The following is a 15,613-nucleotide window of genomic DNA, read 5'->3' on the forward strand; positions in this document are numbered from 1 at the left end:
TTTACTGGAGATGGAATTTGGGACCTTGTACTTGTGAGGCAGGCAGTGGAACCACTAAGCTAAATCCCCAGCCTACTTGTCTGACTCTTGAAGAAAGAGATCTTGATGTAACTGCTGGTTTCGGGAGGAGTCTGGGGAAAAAAGCATTTGAATTTACAAGTGATCTTTCAGAAGTGTTCCTGGTAGGGCAATAAATATAAACCATAAACAGAGACTTACTCAGTTATTCTTCCAAAAAATAAAAAAGCATCTCCTAGGAATGTTTTGGGACAAAGTGGTATAATAAAAAAATCCGGATCTCTATGTATAAAGCCATTATTTGTTATTCATAAGCTAATTTCCAGATTCATCTATATTTTCCATTGTTAAGGACAGAAATCAAAGAGGGGAAATTTACGGGCATAGCAAGCTCAAAACACATTAGTATTTTGTTTGTATTTTCTTTATTTGGTTGGTTACCTAGTAATCAACTTCAGTATTGCCATCCTGATAAGTACTTAAGTATAGGTAAAGGTTGTGTTATGTATCGTATATTTAAGATTTATGAAGCAAGACGAGTCCTTGCCAAATAGAAATTACTAATTAACTGGCAATAAACGTGTGGTACCCCTGTCAGCCCCAGCTCTGGATGCCAGCCAGAGTATGAAGTATTACTGGATTAACATGAGAGCATTAGGGAGTAATCTATCCACATTAAATACGAAGTAGGTTAGCAGCGAGTCGTTACTCATCTTGACTATCATTGGACCTTTATCAGGAAGGGTAGGCAGTTTTAATCCACTTATACTGTCCAGTTTGCTGCAGAAAATCCTATCATCTAAGCAAAATGGAAAAATAATCATACATTCGAATGGTAGATGACACATTTTCCTTGTTTTGTGGTGCTGGGGATGGAACCCAGGGCCTCACCCTTGGGAAGTCAGCGCCCACCCCCGAGTTGCTCTCCAGCCCGGAATTCTGAGTACCCAGCTGAAGAGGTGAGCGTGAGGCTTCCTTGGGTGACCTCTCAGCAAGAAAGCGTAAATTTAACTCTAACCCAGAGCATCATTTGTATTTCACCACAGTGGAAGATGTGCACAGTATACAGAGAACAGCCTTTGGGAATATCGCCCTCATTCCCGGTGACCCAGGGCCCAGGTACAGCTGTACCCGGAAGAACTTTGCCCCCCCTGCCCGGCACCGGCAGACAACTTCCGGGTCAAGTCAGCTTCTGTCTGTCCGTGTGCGCCTGAGTGACCGTGAGCAGCCATTGCCAGTCACCGTGCTCTTTGTCCCCTCCCTGGAGCGAGGATGTTGGGCTCTGCCCCGAGGGCCCCTGTTCCTCCCAGACTCCGTGCAATCGTTTGCCTTAGCTGACCTTGTGTGTCCTTGGTGTTTTTTTAAAGAGAGTTTTAAAAAACATGTAGGAAATAGGATGACCCTTGTGGGGAGTGAGCAGTGTGTAGTGACGAGTTCTTATTCTAGAAGTGAGGAAATTGGAGGAAAGCACAGAAGAAATGTTTTTATTATTTGGTTTTGAGACAGGGTCTCGCTCTGCAGTTCAGGCTGACCTTGAACTCACAGTGATCCTCCTGCCTCAGCCTCCCCAGTGCTGGGATTACAGGTGTGCACCACCAGGCCCGGCAAAAGTTTATTCTTGCCTTGATTCTTGTGACACATTTTTGTCATAGGTTACAATGATGGAATTGTATGACAATGTCCATTTCATTTCATGGGTGCAGAATTGCAAGTGATACAACTAAAGCAGCCATAACCCCAATCCGAATTATACTGAGTAAGAGAAATAGTGATAAATAACGATGAGGAAATGTTTCAGGGTTCTCAAAGAGAGGAGGCGTTTGGATGCAAGTGTCCCAGGCCTGGGAGGGTGGAGAGCTCTTCCCTGTTACAGGGGAACAGAGCTCTCCCAGTTCATGGTGACCTCAAAATGCAGCAGTGCCAAGGGCTCTGGGTCACCGCTTACTGAAGGCCGCTCAGCAGCTGAGCCTGGTCCTTTACCTACAAGATGAAAGGTAATACTTCACCTATGTGGCGAGGTATCAGGAGGATTAAGACACAAAGCCTTTTAGCGCGGTGTTCATCTGTAGGAATTACCCAGTGAGCAGAATCCTGTAATTATACTCATTTATTACCTTGACAGTTGAGGAAAAGGAATTGTACTATTTTCTACTGCTGTTACCTTCATTCGCTTAATAGGTTGATGGTGAGTCCTAACCTATATATAAATGAGTTTTCTGTATATATATGTGTAATATGTTTTACATATTATAGTATGTATAAGTAGAGATCAGTAATGTAATGCCATGCCCTTGCAAATTGTAACAGAGAGATAAAAGCAATGGATATATTTATAGCCAAAAGTAGTTTCTTCCTGAAATGTTCAATAAAGTTCCCATAAAATTACCTCACTTTTCCACATCTCTCTGAAGTACAGAAGTGTAGTCTGTTTCTTTCTAAGAAGAAAATGTACCAGTGTTTTCCTGAAAGTTTTAGTTATGAATATATTCCTAGGAAGTACAGCTTTCTGTCAGTGTTACTGATTGTTCATTCTCTGTTTGTCGGGCACCTGCTGTCACAGTTGCATAATTATTTCCCCATCAGATAATTTCAGAGCAGAAGCCCGTGCTTGTTCAACAAATATTTATTAGACACCTACTGTGTGCCCGGCCTTGTGTATCCAAGGGAAGTGTTTGCCATCCCCGGTAGAAATGATTTCTCCAGCTTTTGTTTATCAGTTGAGTACCGGCATCGTCCCTTTACTAGGTAGTGTTTGAGTAGGTCACTTGCACTTGTTCCAATAGGAATGTTGCTCATATAGATAATAAAGGGAGTGAGTCAGCAGTACGTGCCGGTAGCTATAGAAATAAAATACGCAGCACTTTCCAGATGCACTCTTAGGTTAACAGATTTTGCCTGTGGTATTACGTCCTGTGACTTGCTTTGCAGTCCTTTCCCTATTTATCTAACTGAGCAGGGAATACCCATTTTAAGAGAAACGTTGCAGTTTCTCAAAGTATGTACAGATGTTTAAATTACTTACAAGTCCTCTGCTGCTGTTGAACTGTATTCCTATAGAAACTTTTTCTTTTTGTTTGTTTGCATTATTGGAACCATTGCTCCCTTTTATGTGGCACAGTAATAAATCAGCAGGCTTGGGGACCTGGGGAACTTGACTTGATGTGGTTTATGTGTTTGACTGAATAATCCCATCAAAGCCCAACAGCCCAGGCTATCCGAGTCAGAACAACCGTGATCCCACCAAGGACATGTTGAGATGTTGCTTCAGGAGATGTTTGAAATCCTTACTCATAAAGATGATTTCATCTGCATTGAATCATTATCCTTCAGAAAACACACTGTGGAACTTTTGCTTTTTTTTTTTTTGAGACAGAGTCTTGCTATGTAGTTCAGGCTCGCCTTGAACTCACTATATATCCCAGCCTGGCCTTGAACTAGAGGTGATCCTCCTGCTTCAGCCTCCTGAGTGCTGGGATTACAGTCCTGTGCCATCATGCCCAATGGGATATTTTTTAGTTTGTGCATATGTTTGCAGGAGAGAACAATTAGCCTGTCTTCATCATCTCTTGTCAATCTTGTTTCATGTTTCCACTTGTACTTTTTTAGTTTTGTTTTCTAAGGTTTTTCAAAGCAAATCTAAGATGTAATTTTACTCATAAATATTTCAGAATATGTCAGTGTTTTTTGCAGATAGAAATTGAACCCCGGGCCTTAGCCCTGAGCTACATCCCCAGCCCTTTTTCTCATTTTTTTATTTGAAGACAAGGTCTTGCTAAGTTACTGAGTGGCCCAGGCCCAGCTTGGAGTTTTGATTCCTCCTGCCTCAGCTTCCCAGAGCACTGAATTACAGATGTGCACCACCACATCTGGCTTCAAATTGGTTTCAGTCTAAAGTAGCCTTTCATTTTGCCCACTGCTGTTGAGTTGACATAAGTTCCACTGTCCTGCTGAGTGTTCCACAGTTTACTCTTGTTTCCTGTACTCTCTATAAACAGTAGTTAGATCAGAGATGTGGTCAAATTCAAGTTTAAGTTTCCAGGCAGGTGCACTAGGGATGGTTCCGGGTTCTTCCTGTTGTAGGCCTGACAGTAACGACTCTTGACTAGCTGGCCTCCTTGGAGGAGAGGATTTCACGAACTCATGTTGGGAGTCATAAATCCTATAACTTGTATTTTAATGTTTTTAATCAATTACTACTCCAAGGTTATTGTTTAGTACCATTACCCTACTAGGAAGTTGCGATTTTAAATGACTTTCTTGCCCAGTACACAACCCTATTATCAGATATTTCCAGTGAAAACAATTCTATTTAAAATCCGTCTATCCAAAGTAACTACACAAATGCTGAGAATAAAATTAATTCTTTCAGTTAAATGGTGGCTTTTTGTACCTCAGTGCTACATTGAAGATTTTAATGAGAAAAATCTCTGTCTGCTGACGTTTGATTTATTGTGTGGGCCAATCTGTTCGTGACTAACCCTCACCCTCACCCTAAGCCCAGGGGACTCTATGCAGACCCCATGTCACCCGAGGATGGGGCCTGCTCAGGGCCGGGCTCATCCTTACCAAGAGGGCGAGTGATCCAAGCTGTTGCCTGATAAGTAGGGTGCTGCAGAGTGGCATCTCACAAGGCCTGTCTGTCTGTCTGTCCCTAGGAAGAAGTCTTTCCTGTTTTCCGCTCTGTACGCAGCCTTTATCTTTGGTGGCCGGCACCTGATGAACAAACGGGCAAAGTTCGAGCTGAGGAAGCCACTAGTGCTCTGGTCTCTGACCCTCGCAGTCTTCAGGTAAGTTCCGATTATCTTCTGAGCAAATCCATGCAAAGCGTTGGGCTTTCTGGAAGAAAGCACCCCTGAGCACTTGATTCGGAGTCTGGTGTTTCTGAGTTTTTACATGCAGTGGCCATAAAGCCACGCTCACAGCCAAGCCTTCCCTGCACCGCTGGCCTGGAGTGCCCGGCCTCTCAGGCCCCTCTGTGCCCGTCCCTCCCGGTGGGCAGTGGTCCGGTTCCTCCTGGGCCTGAGGGCAGCGCCAGGTCCTTTATTTTTGTGGCGTACACAGAAGCGGAGGGGTGGATGGACGCCCACAGCGAGTGCTGTTGCCGCACTGCAGAGCCACGGGGCTGGACAGAGCGCTTTGTTCCGCGCCCCAGCCTACACCTGCAGCCAGCGCTGGCTGTGGGGAGAAGGCCTGGTGTCCGGGTGGCGCGGCCAGGACAAGACTCATCAGCACACAGCTGGCGTCCCACCGAGCCCGAGTTACCCATGGCGCCGCAGAGCCACCTGTTCTGAGATTTGCTGGTCTAAGCTGCACATTTACGGTGGGCTGGCAGAGGTGCGGGGAGCGGTGGGGTCCAGAACTCCATTCATTTTGGTATCATGTACTTATTTTAACATCTAGTGTTTATTCATTTTAGTGCTCACTCGGTGTTTAGTATTTGTGAATGTCCACTGGACGTTCCTGTTCTGTGCTGACTGCGTGGTAATAGATGGTGTTGTGAACCACCTCGTTATGGTTAAGGTTTGTTAAAAATGATCAGGGATCCGGAAGTGGGTCCCATTCCTGTAATTCCAGCACTTGGGCGGCTGAGGCAGGAGGATCACAGTAAGTTCAAGGCCAGCCTGTGCTTCATAGTGTTTCAAAAAAACAAAATCAAGGAGGAAGGAGTCCCCTGAGACTCCGAGGATCTGTGCCTTTGCATTATATTGTAGCCTCTCGCCTGAAGCACCCACTTGTTCGCCGTTGCTGACTATGGTTTTGTTTTGTTTTGTTTGTTTTTTGGTACAGGGGTTCAAACTCGGGACCTTGTGCTTGCAAGGCAGGCAGCAGCACCACTGAGCTAAATCCCCAACCTTTACAAGGTTCTCTCTTATTTCTTTTTTTTGTTTTGTTTTGCTTTGTTTGGTTTTTTGAGACAGGGTCTCAGTATGTAGTTGACTGACCTGGAACTCACTGTGAAGCCCAGGCTGATCTCGAACTCGGTGATCCTCCTGCCTTAGCCTCCTGAGTGCTGGGATTACAGGCGTGTGCCACCACACCCTGAATGTGGTTTTTAAGTGAACTCTTAAGGTCTGCTTTCTTAGATATTAGAAAATCACAGGTTTGGTTTTTAATGCGTCACTGGTTTTGAGATATATCTGATTTTGATGTGTTTCAGTCCTTTGCTATTGTTTTGCTCGCTGGCTGCTGGATTTGCTTTGTGTGTGTTTGTGACAGGGTCTCACTGTGCAGTTCAGGCTGGCCTCAAACTCACTATGTAGCCCAGGCTGTCCCTGAACTCATGGCAATTCTCATGGCGTTCTCCTGCCTCATCCTCCCGACTGCTGGGATTACAGGTGTGTGGCATCTTTGCTGTGCTTTTGTCTGCCGAGATGTTGCTGGGCAGGCATGCTGTCTGTTCTTTGTCCAGAGCTGGGTCGGCCATTTCTCTAAAAAGTGTTCTCTTTTTGAGTTGCCTGAAGTTGGATCCTTTGCCTGGATTTGACCCACCTGTTTTAAATTCACAATAAAATGGCACTAATCAGATCACTCATCCCTTTCAAACAGCCAAGAGCAATAATAAAAATGAAAAGTGGCCACTTTCCATCCTTGAGAGGGAGCTCCAGAGCTCGGGCCTGGGGCCTGCCCTCCTGACCTCGGGTCCTCTGTAGCCACCAGTAGCTCCCAGTTCACGCTCAGAAACATCCCAGTTTAAACGCTAACGTGGCATTCTGTGTGTGACCCTCAAAGAAAGAACTTGTGCTGGCAGAAAAGGAGGATGGTCAAGATCTTTGCTGACTTCCAGCAACTGAATCTATCTCTGTTGTGCACCTTGCGTGAAACTTCCTCTCCTAACTGCTGCGTGCCCAGCACTGGACGCACTGTCGCTCACACACCCTCCAGATGGGAGGGGTCTTCCCTCAGGCTCTCTTCACCAGAGTTCACCACGGCCTCGCGAGTGTCTTCGAAGTCACTCTGGACATGCAGAGTCCCGGGGTGCACCAGTCTTCTTTGGCCTGCCCGTTTCCGCAGACCTCCACGCACTCAGTGGTGGCCCTCAGTGCTCTCTCTACCCAAGTTGCTGTAATGACAGCAAGATATGCGCCGCCTCCACCCCGCAGTCTTCCCGTGTAAACTTCATCGAAGCTGCTTAGCCAGTGTGAGGCGCTCGGTGCAGTCCTGACCCACTGCCCAGCTGCCCGTAGACGCGTGTCCACCCAAGCCAGGGGGAAAAGCCCGTTCCTGGTTCTTCTTTTGAATGCAGTGTGCCCGGGCCCTCTCCTCTTTTTCCATTGCTTCCATCTCCCCCTAAACCTCAGCCGTCACTTCGGCCCAAACAGACGTCGTCGTGTCCATTGCTGGAGGAGATGGTGGCCGAGGGTTTAGAATCAGCGCTGTGTGACGAAAATGATTGATTTAAAGCATAGTTCTGTGTTGCATGCACATTGCAATTTCCTAACAGTGTAATGAAGCAATGCTTTTCTCTTATTCTTTTCATTTCATTTCTACAGTAGTAGGCAGAGAAATGGCTTTTGTGTTTTTGGGGAGTTCTTGATTTTTGTTTTTGTCCTGAGAAGCAGATGAGTGTTACCAATTTAACAGTACAGGGTGATTAAAGTAGCCAGAGGAGAGTGTTCACTGATCCTAAGTATTTGTGCTAACCCAGAGCTGCAAGAGAAAGTTTCGATACAGCTTAAAACAGAATGACTTAGGCTTTGAAAACATATGGAAATATTAGCTATTTGGCGTCCTCTCGTGCAAGAGGCGAGGATGTGCCTTCTTAAGGGGTTTAGCTTCAAATTGGAGTTTATACTAGGTTAATGAAATAAAAATAAATAATAGATATGAGAGAGAGAGAGAGAGAGAGCGAGAGAGAGAGAGAGCACACCTGTCCAGGACAAGGCTGCAGAGCTTAGGCAAGCAGAGCTGAGAAGAAACCCTAATCTCAACCTTTAAAGGGAACAGAGTTAAAAACTCTAGAACAGTGATGGCGAACCTTGTAGAGTTTTCAGCAGCATGAACGGTCCACTGTGGCAGGTGCGCTGTATTTTCGCCACCACTGCTCTAGGACTTTTCCAGTCTCATGGGCAGCCCGGCCCTGGAGAGTTTTCTCCACCTCACTCATTTCAACTGAGATTCCAAGCCCGGTTTTCTTCCCACGCGGGCAGGAAGGAATGGCACTTGAGTGAGCGGCACCTGTGGAGGTGTTTTTGCTGTTGTTCTCCTTAAAGACACAGGTCCTTAATGTCATAGAGCAGGCCGAAGTTAGTGGAAGTCATTAAAAGTAAAGATAGACACACACTAGCTGTCCCTCTCCTTCCATCTTTGCCTGCCCCCTGCGTGTTTTACTTCTGTCATCCTCCCTTTGTGAGACATTCAGTATTTCTTCCTCCGCGTTCATACGCACAAGATAAGACTGCAGATGAAATTGAATCTGAAGCTGGTTCTAACTTCGGAAAGTCAGCTTTCCTTTAGTTTCCAGAAGGACCAGCGGCCTCCTCTGGGCCTGTGTGGAGGGGGGGCTCTGTCACTTCCTCCCGCGTGCGTGGCCCCCAGGTGGCCCACAGCCATGGCTCCGTTTGTGTGTAGCTGGGTGGACACTGCGTCTTGAGCACCATGTGGCAATCCCTGCATGCGGGGTGCTTTCATGGGAAACTCGGGTTGCATCTGTTAAGAGTTATGGTTGGCAGATGAGTGCTGACAAACCTTGCTGCTCAGGAGTCTGTAGAGAAAGTGTCACCTGCTCATGTGGTCTGTAGACTCCTGCCTCAGCACCCAAGACCTGGGGGTTACATGGACTAGTGGGAGGAAGTTTAGACAGAACTGTTATGTTTGGCCATAGAAAGCTCCATCACTCACTCATCAGCATCATCCATACACTCATCGTTAGTCAGTCAGTGAAGTGACACCCCGTTCATCAGGTGCCTGCACTATCATAAGCTTTCTTCATGTATTCTGTCTTACTTTACTTTTGTGGCTGCCTCAATGTGTACTTGGCTCTCATTTTTAAAATGAGGAAATCTAGACTTAGAGAAGTTCGTGAAGCCTCTTCACAGTAAAATCCAGACAGCAGCCCAGAAGCCCGTCTGCCCTCCTAGGACTGTGACCGTAACTGCGGAACTGTGTGCTCTCTGAATACCTGAATGCCCTTCTCTTCATATTACTGCTGTTACTAATACTGCTGCTCCTTCGTCATCCTGGTCTTCATCTTCATCATGCTCTGCTAATCATACAGCCCTCCAGTCTTTCTGGATAGGAACACTGCTTCTGAAACATTTATAACTTGTGGGGTTGGCTGGGGTGGTTATATAGTAGCAGTACTCGGGATTGAACCTAGGGCCTTCCAAGGAGCTCTATCCCTAGCCATTATATTTTGAGGCAAAGTCTTGCAAAGTTGCCAAGGGTGGACTTGAACCTGCGATTTTCCTGCGTCGGTCTCCCAGACTGCTAGGAATATAGGTGTCCCCCACCACGCCCAGCTTCTCTTGCTGTCTGAATCACTTCTTGGCCTTTTGCCTAAGATCAAGTGTAGTACATTCCTGTCTGATATGACAGTGATATGTTTTTAAAATTATGAGCTGCTTCGACAGAAAAGAAAGTTGCCCATTCAAAAGTTTTCATTGGATAAGGGTCTCATGTATATAATCTGCAGGCAGTGTTCATGACTAGCGTCTCATTCATTCTCTGCTTCATCTCTAAAAAAGCGTGAGATTTATAGGTGAATTTCAATCAGGAAATTCAGAGGTTTGGCCTTGGTCCACATTTCTGAAACTGTATTTCAGTTTGGAATTGAAACGCAGTCTGCATACAATTTTATTCAGCTAAATGCATGTTCTTATGAGCCTCCACTTCCATACTTGCTGATGCCAAGGGGACTTGTATTTCTCTGGTAATTTTACCTGTTCAGGCATTTTATATTAAATTAAATATGTGATAGTCACCTGAAATAGTTTTCAAAATAACATTTGCTAAAAGCGGGGAGTAAATAGTGGATAACTCAAATGAAAAAGACTTGAGCAGACCTTTTCAGATGGAAAAGAAATCTACTGGGCAAAGTTCTGGCTAGCTTAGAGGTAAGGTCCTGATATTAAAGTTCTGGCAGGTCCGAGTAAGTGCTAAGCCCCATGCTTTCATAGAATTAGTGTTCCTTCTCATTCTGACTCGTGCCACATACAACTGTCAGACCCCACTGAGTGCCCAGTGCCTGGCGAAGGTGTGACAGTAACTACATTCATTTCCAGCCAAAGCTTTGAGGGGCTGGAAGTTTCCTGAAGGTCAGGGCCACGACCTGGCCTTCCCCTCCCTGGTTTCCTTGGCTGGGCGATACTCGTGTTGGCGGTGTCACACCTTCCGTGTGCTTCTAAAAGGCTCGCCACCCCTGCCCTGTGAGGTAGTCTAGAAATCTTAAGTAGGGTAACATTTAAAACACTCAAGATTTCATAAAATCATGTTATTTATTCACAACCTTTCTTCCATAGGGCAGGAATCTGAAAATAGGGAAAAAACCAAATTGACTAATTATTAAGAAAATTCAGCAATCTTTTGATGAAACAGAGCTACCAGAAATTCCTCTGATGAAAAGGGTTTGGTAATGAGAACCAGCCAGAAAATAGGTTTGTTTGTTTGTTTGTTTTAAAGATCTACTTCCTCCCCCTGGAATTTTTGAATCATTGCATTTCCATCTAAGAACATAGTGTCGGAGCAGCTCTGTGGCCAAGGCAAGGGCCGATCTTTCTGCTGTGCCTTTAACAACAGGTGTCCCGGGAGAGACGTGTGGGAGACAGCGCAACGGGCCTGGAAGCTTCCTCTTACTGTTTCCTGTGTTGGCTCGAGTCCAGGAGGAGAATAATTACCTCTCCCAGTTGCCAAGTTTGCAGGCCGCTCAGATGGCTCTGGCCTGAGTCGAGGTGCACGAACAGCAACCGGAATCGACACCGAGTATTTCTCCAGAATTGTCTCAGAAGCAGTTTGTGTGCTTCACCGATGGAAGGCAAAGCCTAGGGCTGTCTGCTCCCAACCAGCCTGATCAAAACCACAGGAAGTCAAGGAAAAGAAAGACCGGGCCAGTGGATAAGCTGTTTGGTAACTTATCCAAGCCCGAGGCAGAAGCCCTCCGTGTGCAGGGAAAATGTTGACTGGTCAGAAACTACATCCTTCAAAGAACTTGTCATACGTGATTGAAAGCGAACGGCCCCCTCTGCGTTGGAGAAATAGTTCTAGGCTTTCTTGCGAGTGTGGAAACCTCATTACCAGTTTAGGTGACTCCTACAGCAGGTCTTCACCTCACTCTCTTACTTATCCTTACTACAGATCTTCAAAGAAAACACAAGGATAGGATGGCCACCTTTCTTTAGGTAGGTCGGCTCCTTGAATATTTCAGAATAATCCCATCATTCAGAACTTTTATAACTCAAGATCAGCTTTCCCATAGGAGTAAATACCAAGTAGACATGTGCTTTAAAACCTATCATCTTTATCTGTGTGATTTTGCCTTTTACAACATAATTCTAAGCACAAGAAATAAGCACATCCTTTTTGTCACATCTGAATTTTGCATCTTCAATTGAAAGAGCTTCGTTCTGACAGCGGTTGTTCTGTGCCCCCCCAGCCCCTGGATAACGTTGTTACCATTCGCAGTACAAGCGATCGTTAAAATAGCAGCATGAGGGCCACCCAGTCGCACTCGGACTTCAGAGGCCCCAGACAGCGGGTAGATTTGCATAGACAAGAAGACAATGATCCTGGAGGGTGGATCTCTGCTTCTCACTAGTGTGTGGCTCCGTGCCTTGTGCATGTGGTATAGACCAGTTAGGACCCAGCCCTGAGAGCGTGTGGTTCGTCAGTTCAGGTGAGGTGCAGGCTCTTCATATTCCTGACTTTTTTGCATGCAAAAGACACCCTCACTGATGCTGTATGTCATGGTCATCAAAAATGTCAGGGTCTAAGTTCGTGCCCAGTGCCGCTGTCCCTTTTTACAGCTGGCAGAATGGGCACGACCCGATCTGCTGCAGAGCCGCTCTGTGGTCCTGCCCCGCTGCCTTCAGACCAGCCTGGTCCAGGGGCACTTTGTGCACGGCTTGAAGTGGAGCGGAGCAAGGTTTTGTAGTCGGGAAAGGAGGGAAACCTTGTTGTGGGTCCCTGCGCTCTGCTTGCTGTGTCATATGCATCAGAATATTGGGAGTGTTTGAGAAACTCCAGTCCTGAGTTCTCCCCAAGCTCTGGTGGTACAGCCTGGAATCTGTGTTTCTGACAGCCTTCTGGTTACCGTAATTAATGTTTTTGTATTTTAGGGGCTCGTAATCCAGGCACCCCGCACTGTCTATCCCCAGGACACGGCACTGAGGCCACGGGTGACACTGGGTGTTCTCTGCTGCTCTCAGAACCAGCTCTTCCAGGTTCTGCCCCCCTGGTACACTGGCTCCTTCCTCCCCCTCCAACCTTTGTGCAGCTGCTTCCGGTGAACTCTAACCGGGATGTGCACACCTGGGACAGCATCAGGTGCGGCCAGCCCTGTGCTGGGGGAAGTGGGCCTTGTCTGCTTCCTGTTCCTGCCTCCCGCCTCCCTGGCTTCTCCTGCAGCGCTGCAGACGCAGGCATGCCCGTCTCCCCGGTCCCCTGCCTTCTTTCCGGGTGATCCCTCTCCACAGGGTCAGAACCAGTGTCTGGTGAAAGGGGTTTAGCTGATTCCTCACTGAAAAGCATTTAATCAGTAGGAAATAGGTTAATAATTAGGTCGACTCCTGTGTATCTCACTACCCAGCGTCCGTTACTCACCCTCCTGGCCAGGGCCAGTGACCTTCAGTCTCTCTCCCTCTGCGCTGTTCACACCCCCAGCAGTGTTTCAGTCAGCTGCACTGCTGAAATGTGACACACATCTGTGCCACCACCCTCCTGAATGCTGGAATTACAGGCCTGTGCCACCACCTGGCTGAGTCAGTCTTCTAAATTCTCATGCCTGTAATCCCAGCACCTTTGGAGGCTGGCTTTAAACTCCCAGAGTTCCACCTGCCTCAGCCTCCCATGTGCTGCTGAATCCTGTGCAGAGCAGTTAGGATGAAAGGAATGTGGGGGATTGTGCCCACGGGCACCTCGCCAGAACTGTATTCCCAGCCCGCCCCCAGCACACCTCGCTAAGCTGCCTGTGCTGGACTCAGACTTGTGACCCTCCTGCCTCAGCTTCACAGAGCACATCCGGTTGAACTTCAGTGTTGTTCATCGTTAGAATTACTGCTCTTATTGTGGGTTCGCTGTTTGCATTGTTTAAAGTTTACCCTGGATTTGTGACGAGTGCCTGTTAGCAGTACAGAATGAACACACTGATCCCAGGGAGCCAACACACACCTCACTTCTCTGCCCCCATAGCCAGATCCCTTTTCCTTCTGCGGAAGGTCCACCTCCCTGTTTTCTGTTAACTGTCTTTCATTTTGCTCTTTAAATTATTATGCTTTGGGTTTCTCACATAAGAGAAACCATGTGATATTTACGCTTGTGCATCTGATTTACTTCACTTAACACTGGTCTCCAGGTGATACAGGGGGAAGAGATGTAGCTCCCAATCCTGCCGGATATCTGAAATGCGAGTTTGTGTTCTCTAAAATCGAAGAATTCTAGGAACAATGGAGGTTAAGAGTAGGAAAATTTTTGGAGAGAAAGACAGCTTCTGTCTAAGAGAGACAGAAGGGAGACTGGAAAATGGGTTGCCTGTTCATCCTACTTTTCAAAGATGTTTTATACAGCAAAGCCATGTGGTGAGGCAGGTACAGAATGGGCCAAAACTATAAGACCCAATGGAAAATTACAAGGTGGGCATGAGACGGGGCAAAACCAACCAACCAACCAATCAGATTACAAGAAGAGTCACCCAGGTGATATTGATTAGATGGGGATCCAGGGGGGAAGCAAGTGGCCTAGAAAGCCAACAAGGAACTGAGCGAGGGTTTTCCGTGGAAAGGCGTGGGTCAGGGATCTTTCTTGGAAGATCTTTGTCCCCCACCCAGTGACTGATGCCTATGTGGAGTATCCATCACTGGAGGTTTCTGTCCTTGTACAGTGCTGGCCTTCGGTGAATGTGTCTCCACTGTCCTCAGTGTCGGCTCCTCCTGGGCTGGCCCTGTCTAACCGCCTGAAAGGTATCTGACTAACTTACCCAACTGGTAAGTTTTCCTACAAGTGCCTTGGATTTACCCTTTAAAGATGGGCGCGTAGCCCTGGGTTCTGTGAATCCACTTTGCTCTGTCCACCCGTTGGTGGAGGGCCATGCAGGCCATTCCCGTGACTCGGCTGCGACTGAGGAGCGTGGGTCACCAAGCATGACGCTGTAGGCGCTCTGGGGAAGGCACTGGAAGAGGCACTGGGTCAAGCGGGACTTCTGCTTTTAGCTTGGGAGGACTCTCCGCTCTGCTTTCCGCGGTGAGTGCAGACTTAGTACTTTGGAGCCCGGCAGGCGTTCCCAGCTTTCCCACCTCTGGTTCACTGCGCCTCCTTCCACCACTCCCGCCTGGCCTCGGCTCACTTTGAGTAATCCGCTCTCCTGTCCCCTCTCCTGAGGTGGCCTCCCCACTCCCATCAGTGATGTACTTAGCGCTCCCTGCAGTTGTGAAGCAACTGTCAAATTGCTGGAGCCTCCTCCTCTAAAACGCAGGCTTGGTGAGAACAGATTCCTTGTCTTGTTTTTCTTAGTCTTTGATACTGCGTAGCAACCATAGAATAAATTTTTCTAAGAGAATAAACCCAGATAGGAACAATCTAATGAATTTGCCAGAGGGCTGTCTGTGTGCTTGGTTATGCTCTTGTTGGATTATTGATTGTTGTCCCCGTGTTTGAGGTAAAACGAGCTGGTTTAGTTAGATATTTACATGTATTAGAGCCTGGCAGGGTTCCTTAGTTGGAGAATCTATAGCTGTGTTACAAGGGTTTATGGATAATGATCGAGTCCGTATTCATAGCAGAAATTTGATATAGCTCATGCAGTAAATCAAGCAGGGCAGGTCTGGTCTCACCTGCACCCTCTGTGACTCTCACGGCATTCTCTCCCCCAAGACAAGCACACTGATGTTTCTCTGTCTTCATTAGCACTAAGCGTAAATTCCTTATTCTTAGTTACAAACAGATCAACTGACAGATTCGAGTGCTGGTCACCGTCGGGCAGTTTCCCCAGCAACATCCAGCAGATTGCGGCCGGAGACCATGTGACGCTGCGTGTCGCCGTCTCTGACACAGCACTTGTGGGCCACGCCTCTGTTATAGTTTGGATCAAGTTGTGTTCCAGGCTTTTGTCTCTTCATTGTTGGAAACTTTGATTCATTTGTGAAAGTCATTTTAGCATTTTTAGCAAAGGCACATGGACTTAGTGACTTGTCTTTGTTTCCACCATCTTAAAAGTCATTAACTTGGGAAACCTGAAATGGGCGTTGTAAAAGTGACTCCTCAAAGCCTGGGGTTCAGAGTTGGCCCACATGGGTCCTCTTCCAGTGCTGTCTGTGGTGCTGGTCAAAACACACCTGTAATCCCAGCACATTAGCAGGCCAAGGCAGGAGGATCAAAATTCAAGCCCAGCCTGGGCAACTTAGTGAGTCATTAAGACCCCGTCTCAAAAAAAAAAAAAAAAAAAAAAAGA

General features: G+C 47.0%; 1 protein-coding gene across 1 annotated transcript in view; it reads left to right on the forward strand.

Annotated features, from left to right (window-relative positions):
- Elovl6 (ELOVL fatty acid elongase 6) overlaps positions 1 to 15,613 on the forward strand; it is a 52,091-nt gene that overhangs the window by 11,483 nt on the left and 24,995 nt on the right. The window contains exon 3 of the mRNA XM_010641599.2: positions 4,674 to 4,805. Coding sequence (XP_010639901.1) covers positions 4,674 to 4,805 — 132 coding nt within the window. The remainder of the gene's footprint in view (positions 1 to 4,673; positions 4,806 to 15,613) is intronic.

The sequence above is a fragment of the Fukomys damarensis genome, unplaced genomic scaffold (assembly GCF_012274545.1).
Source record: "Fukomys damarensis isolate Sample0158 unplaced genomic scaffold, DMR_v1.0_HiC HiC_scaffold_25, whole genome shotgun sequence".
Classification (NCBI taxonomy): Eukaryota; Metazoa; Chordata; class Mammalia; order Rodentia; family Bathyergidae; genus Fukomys; species Fukomys damarensis.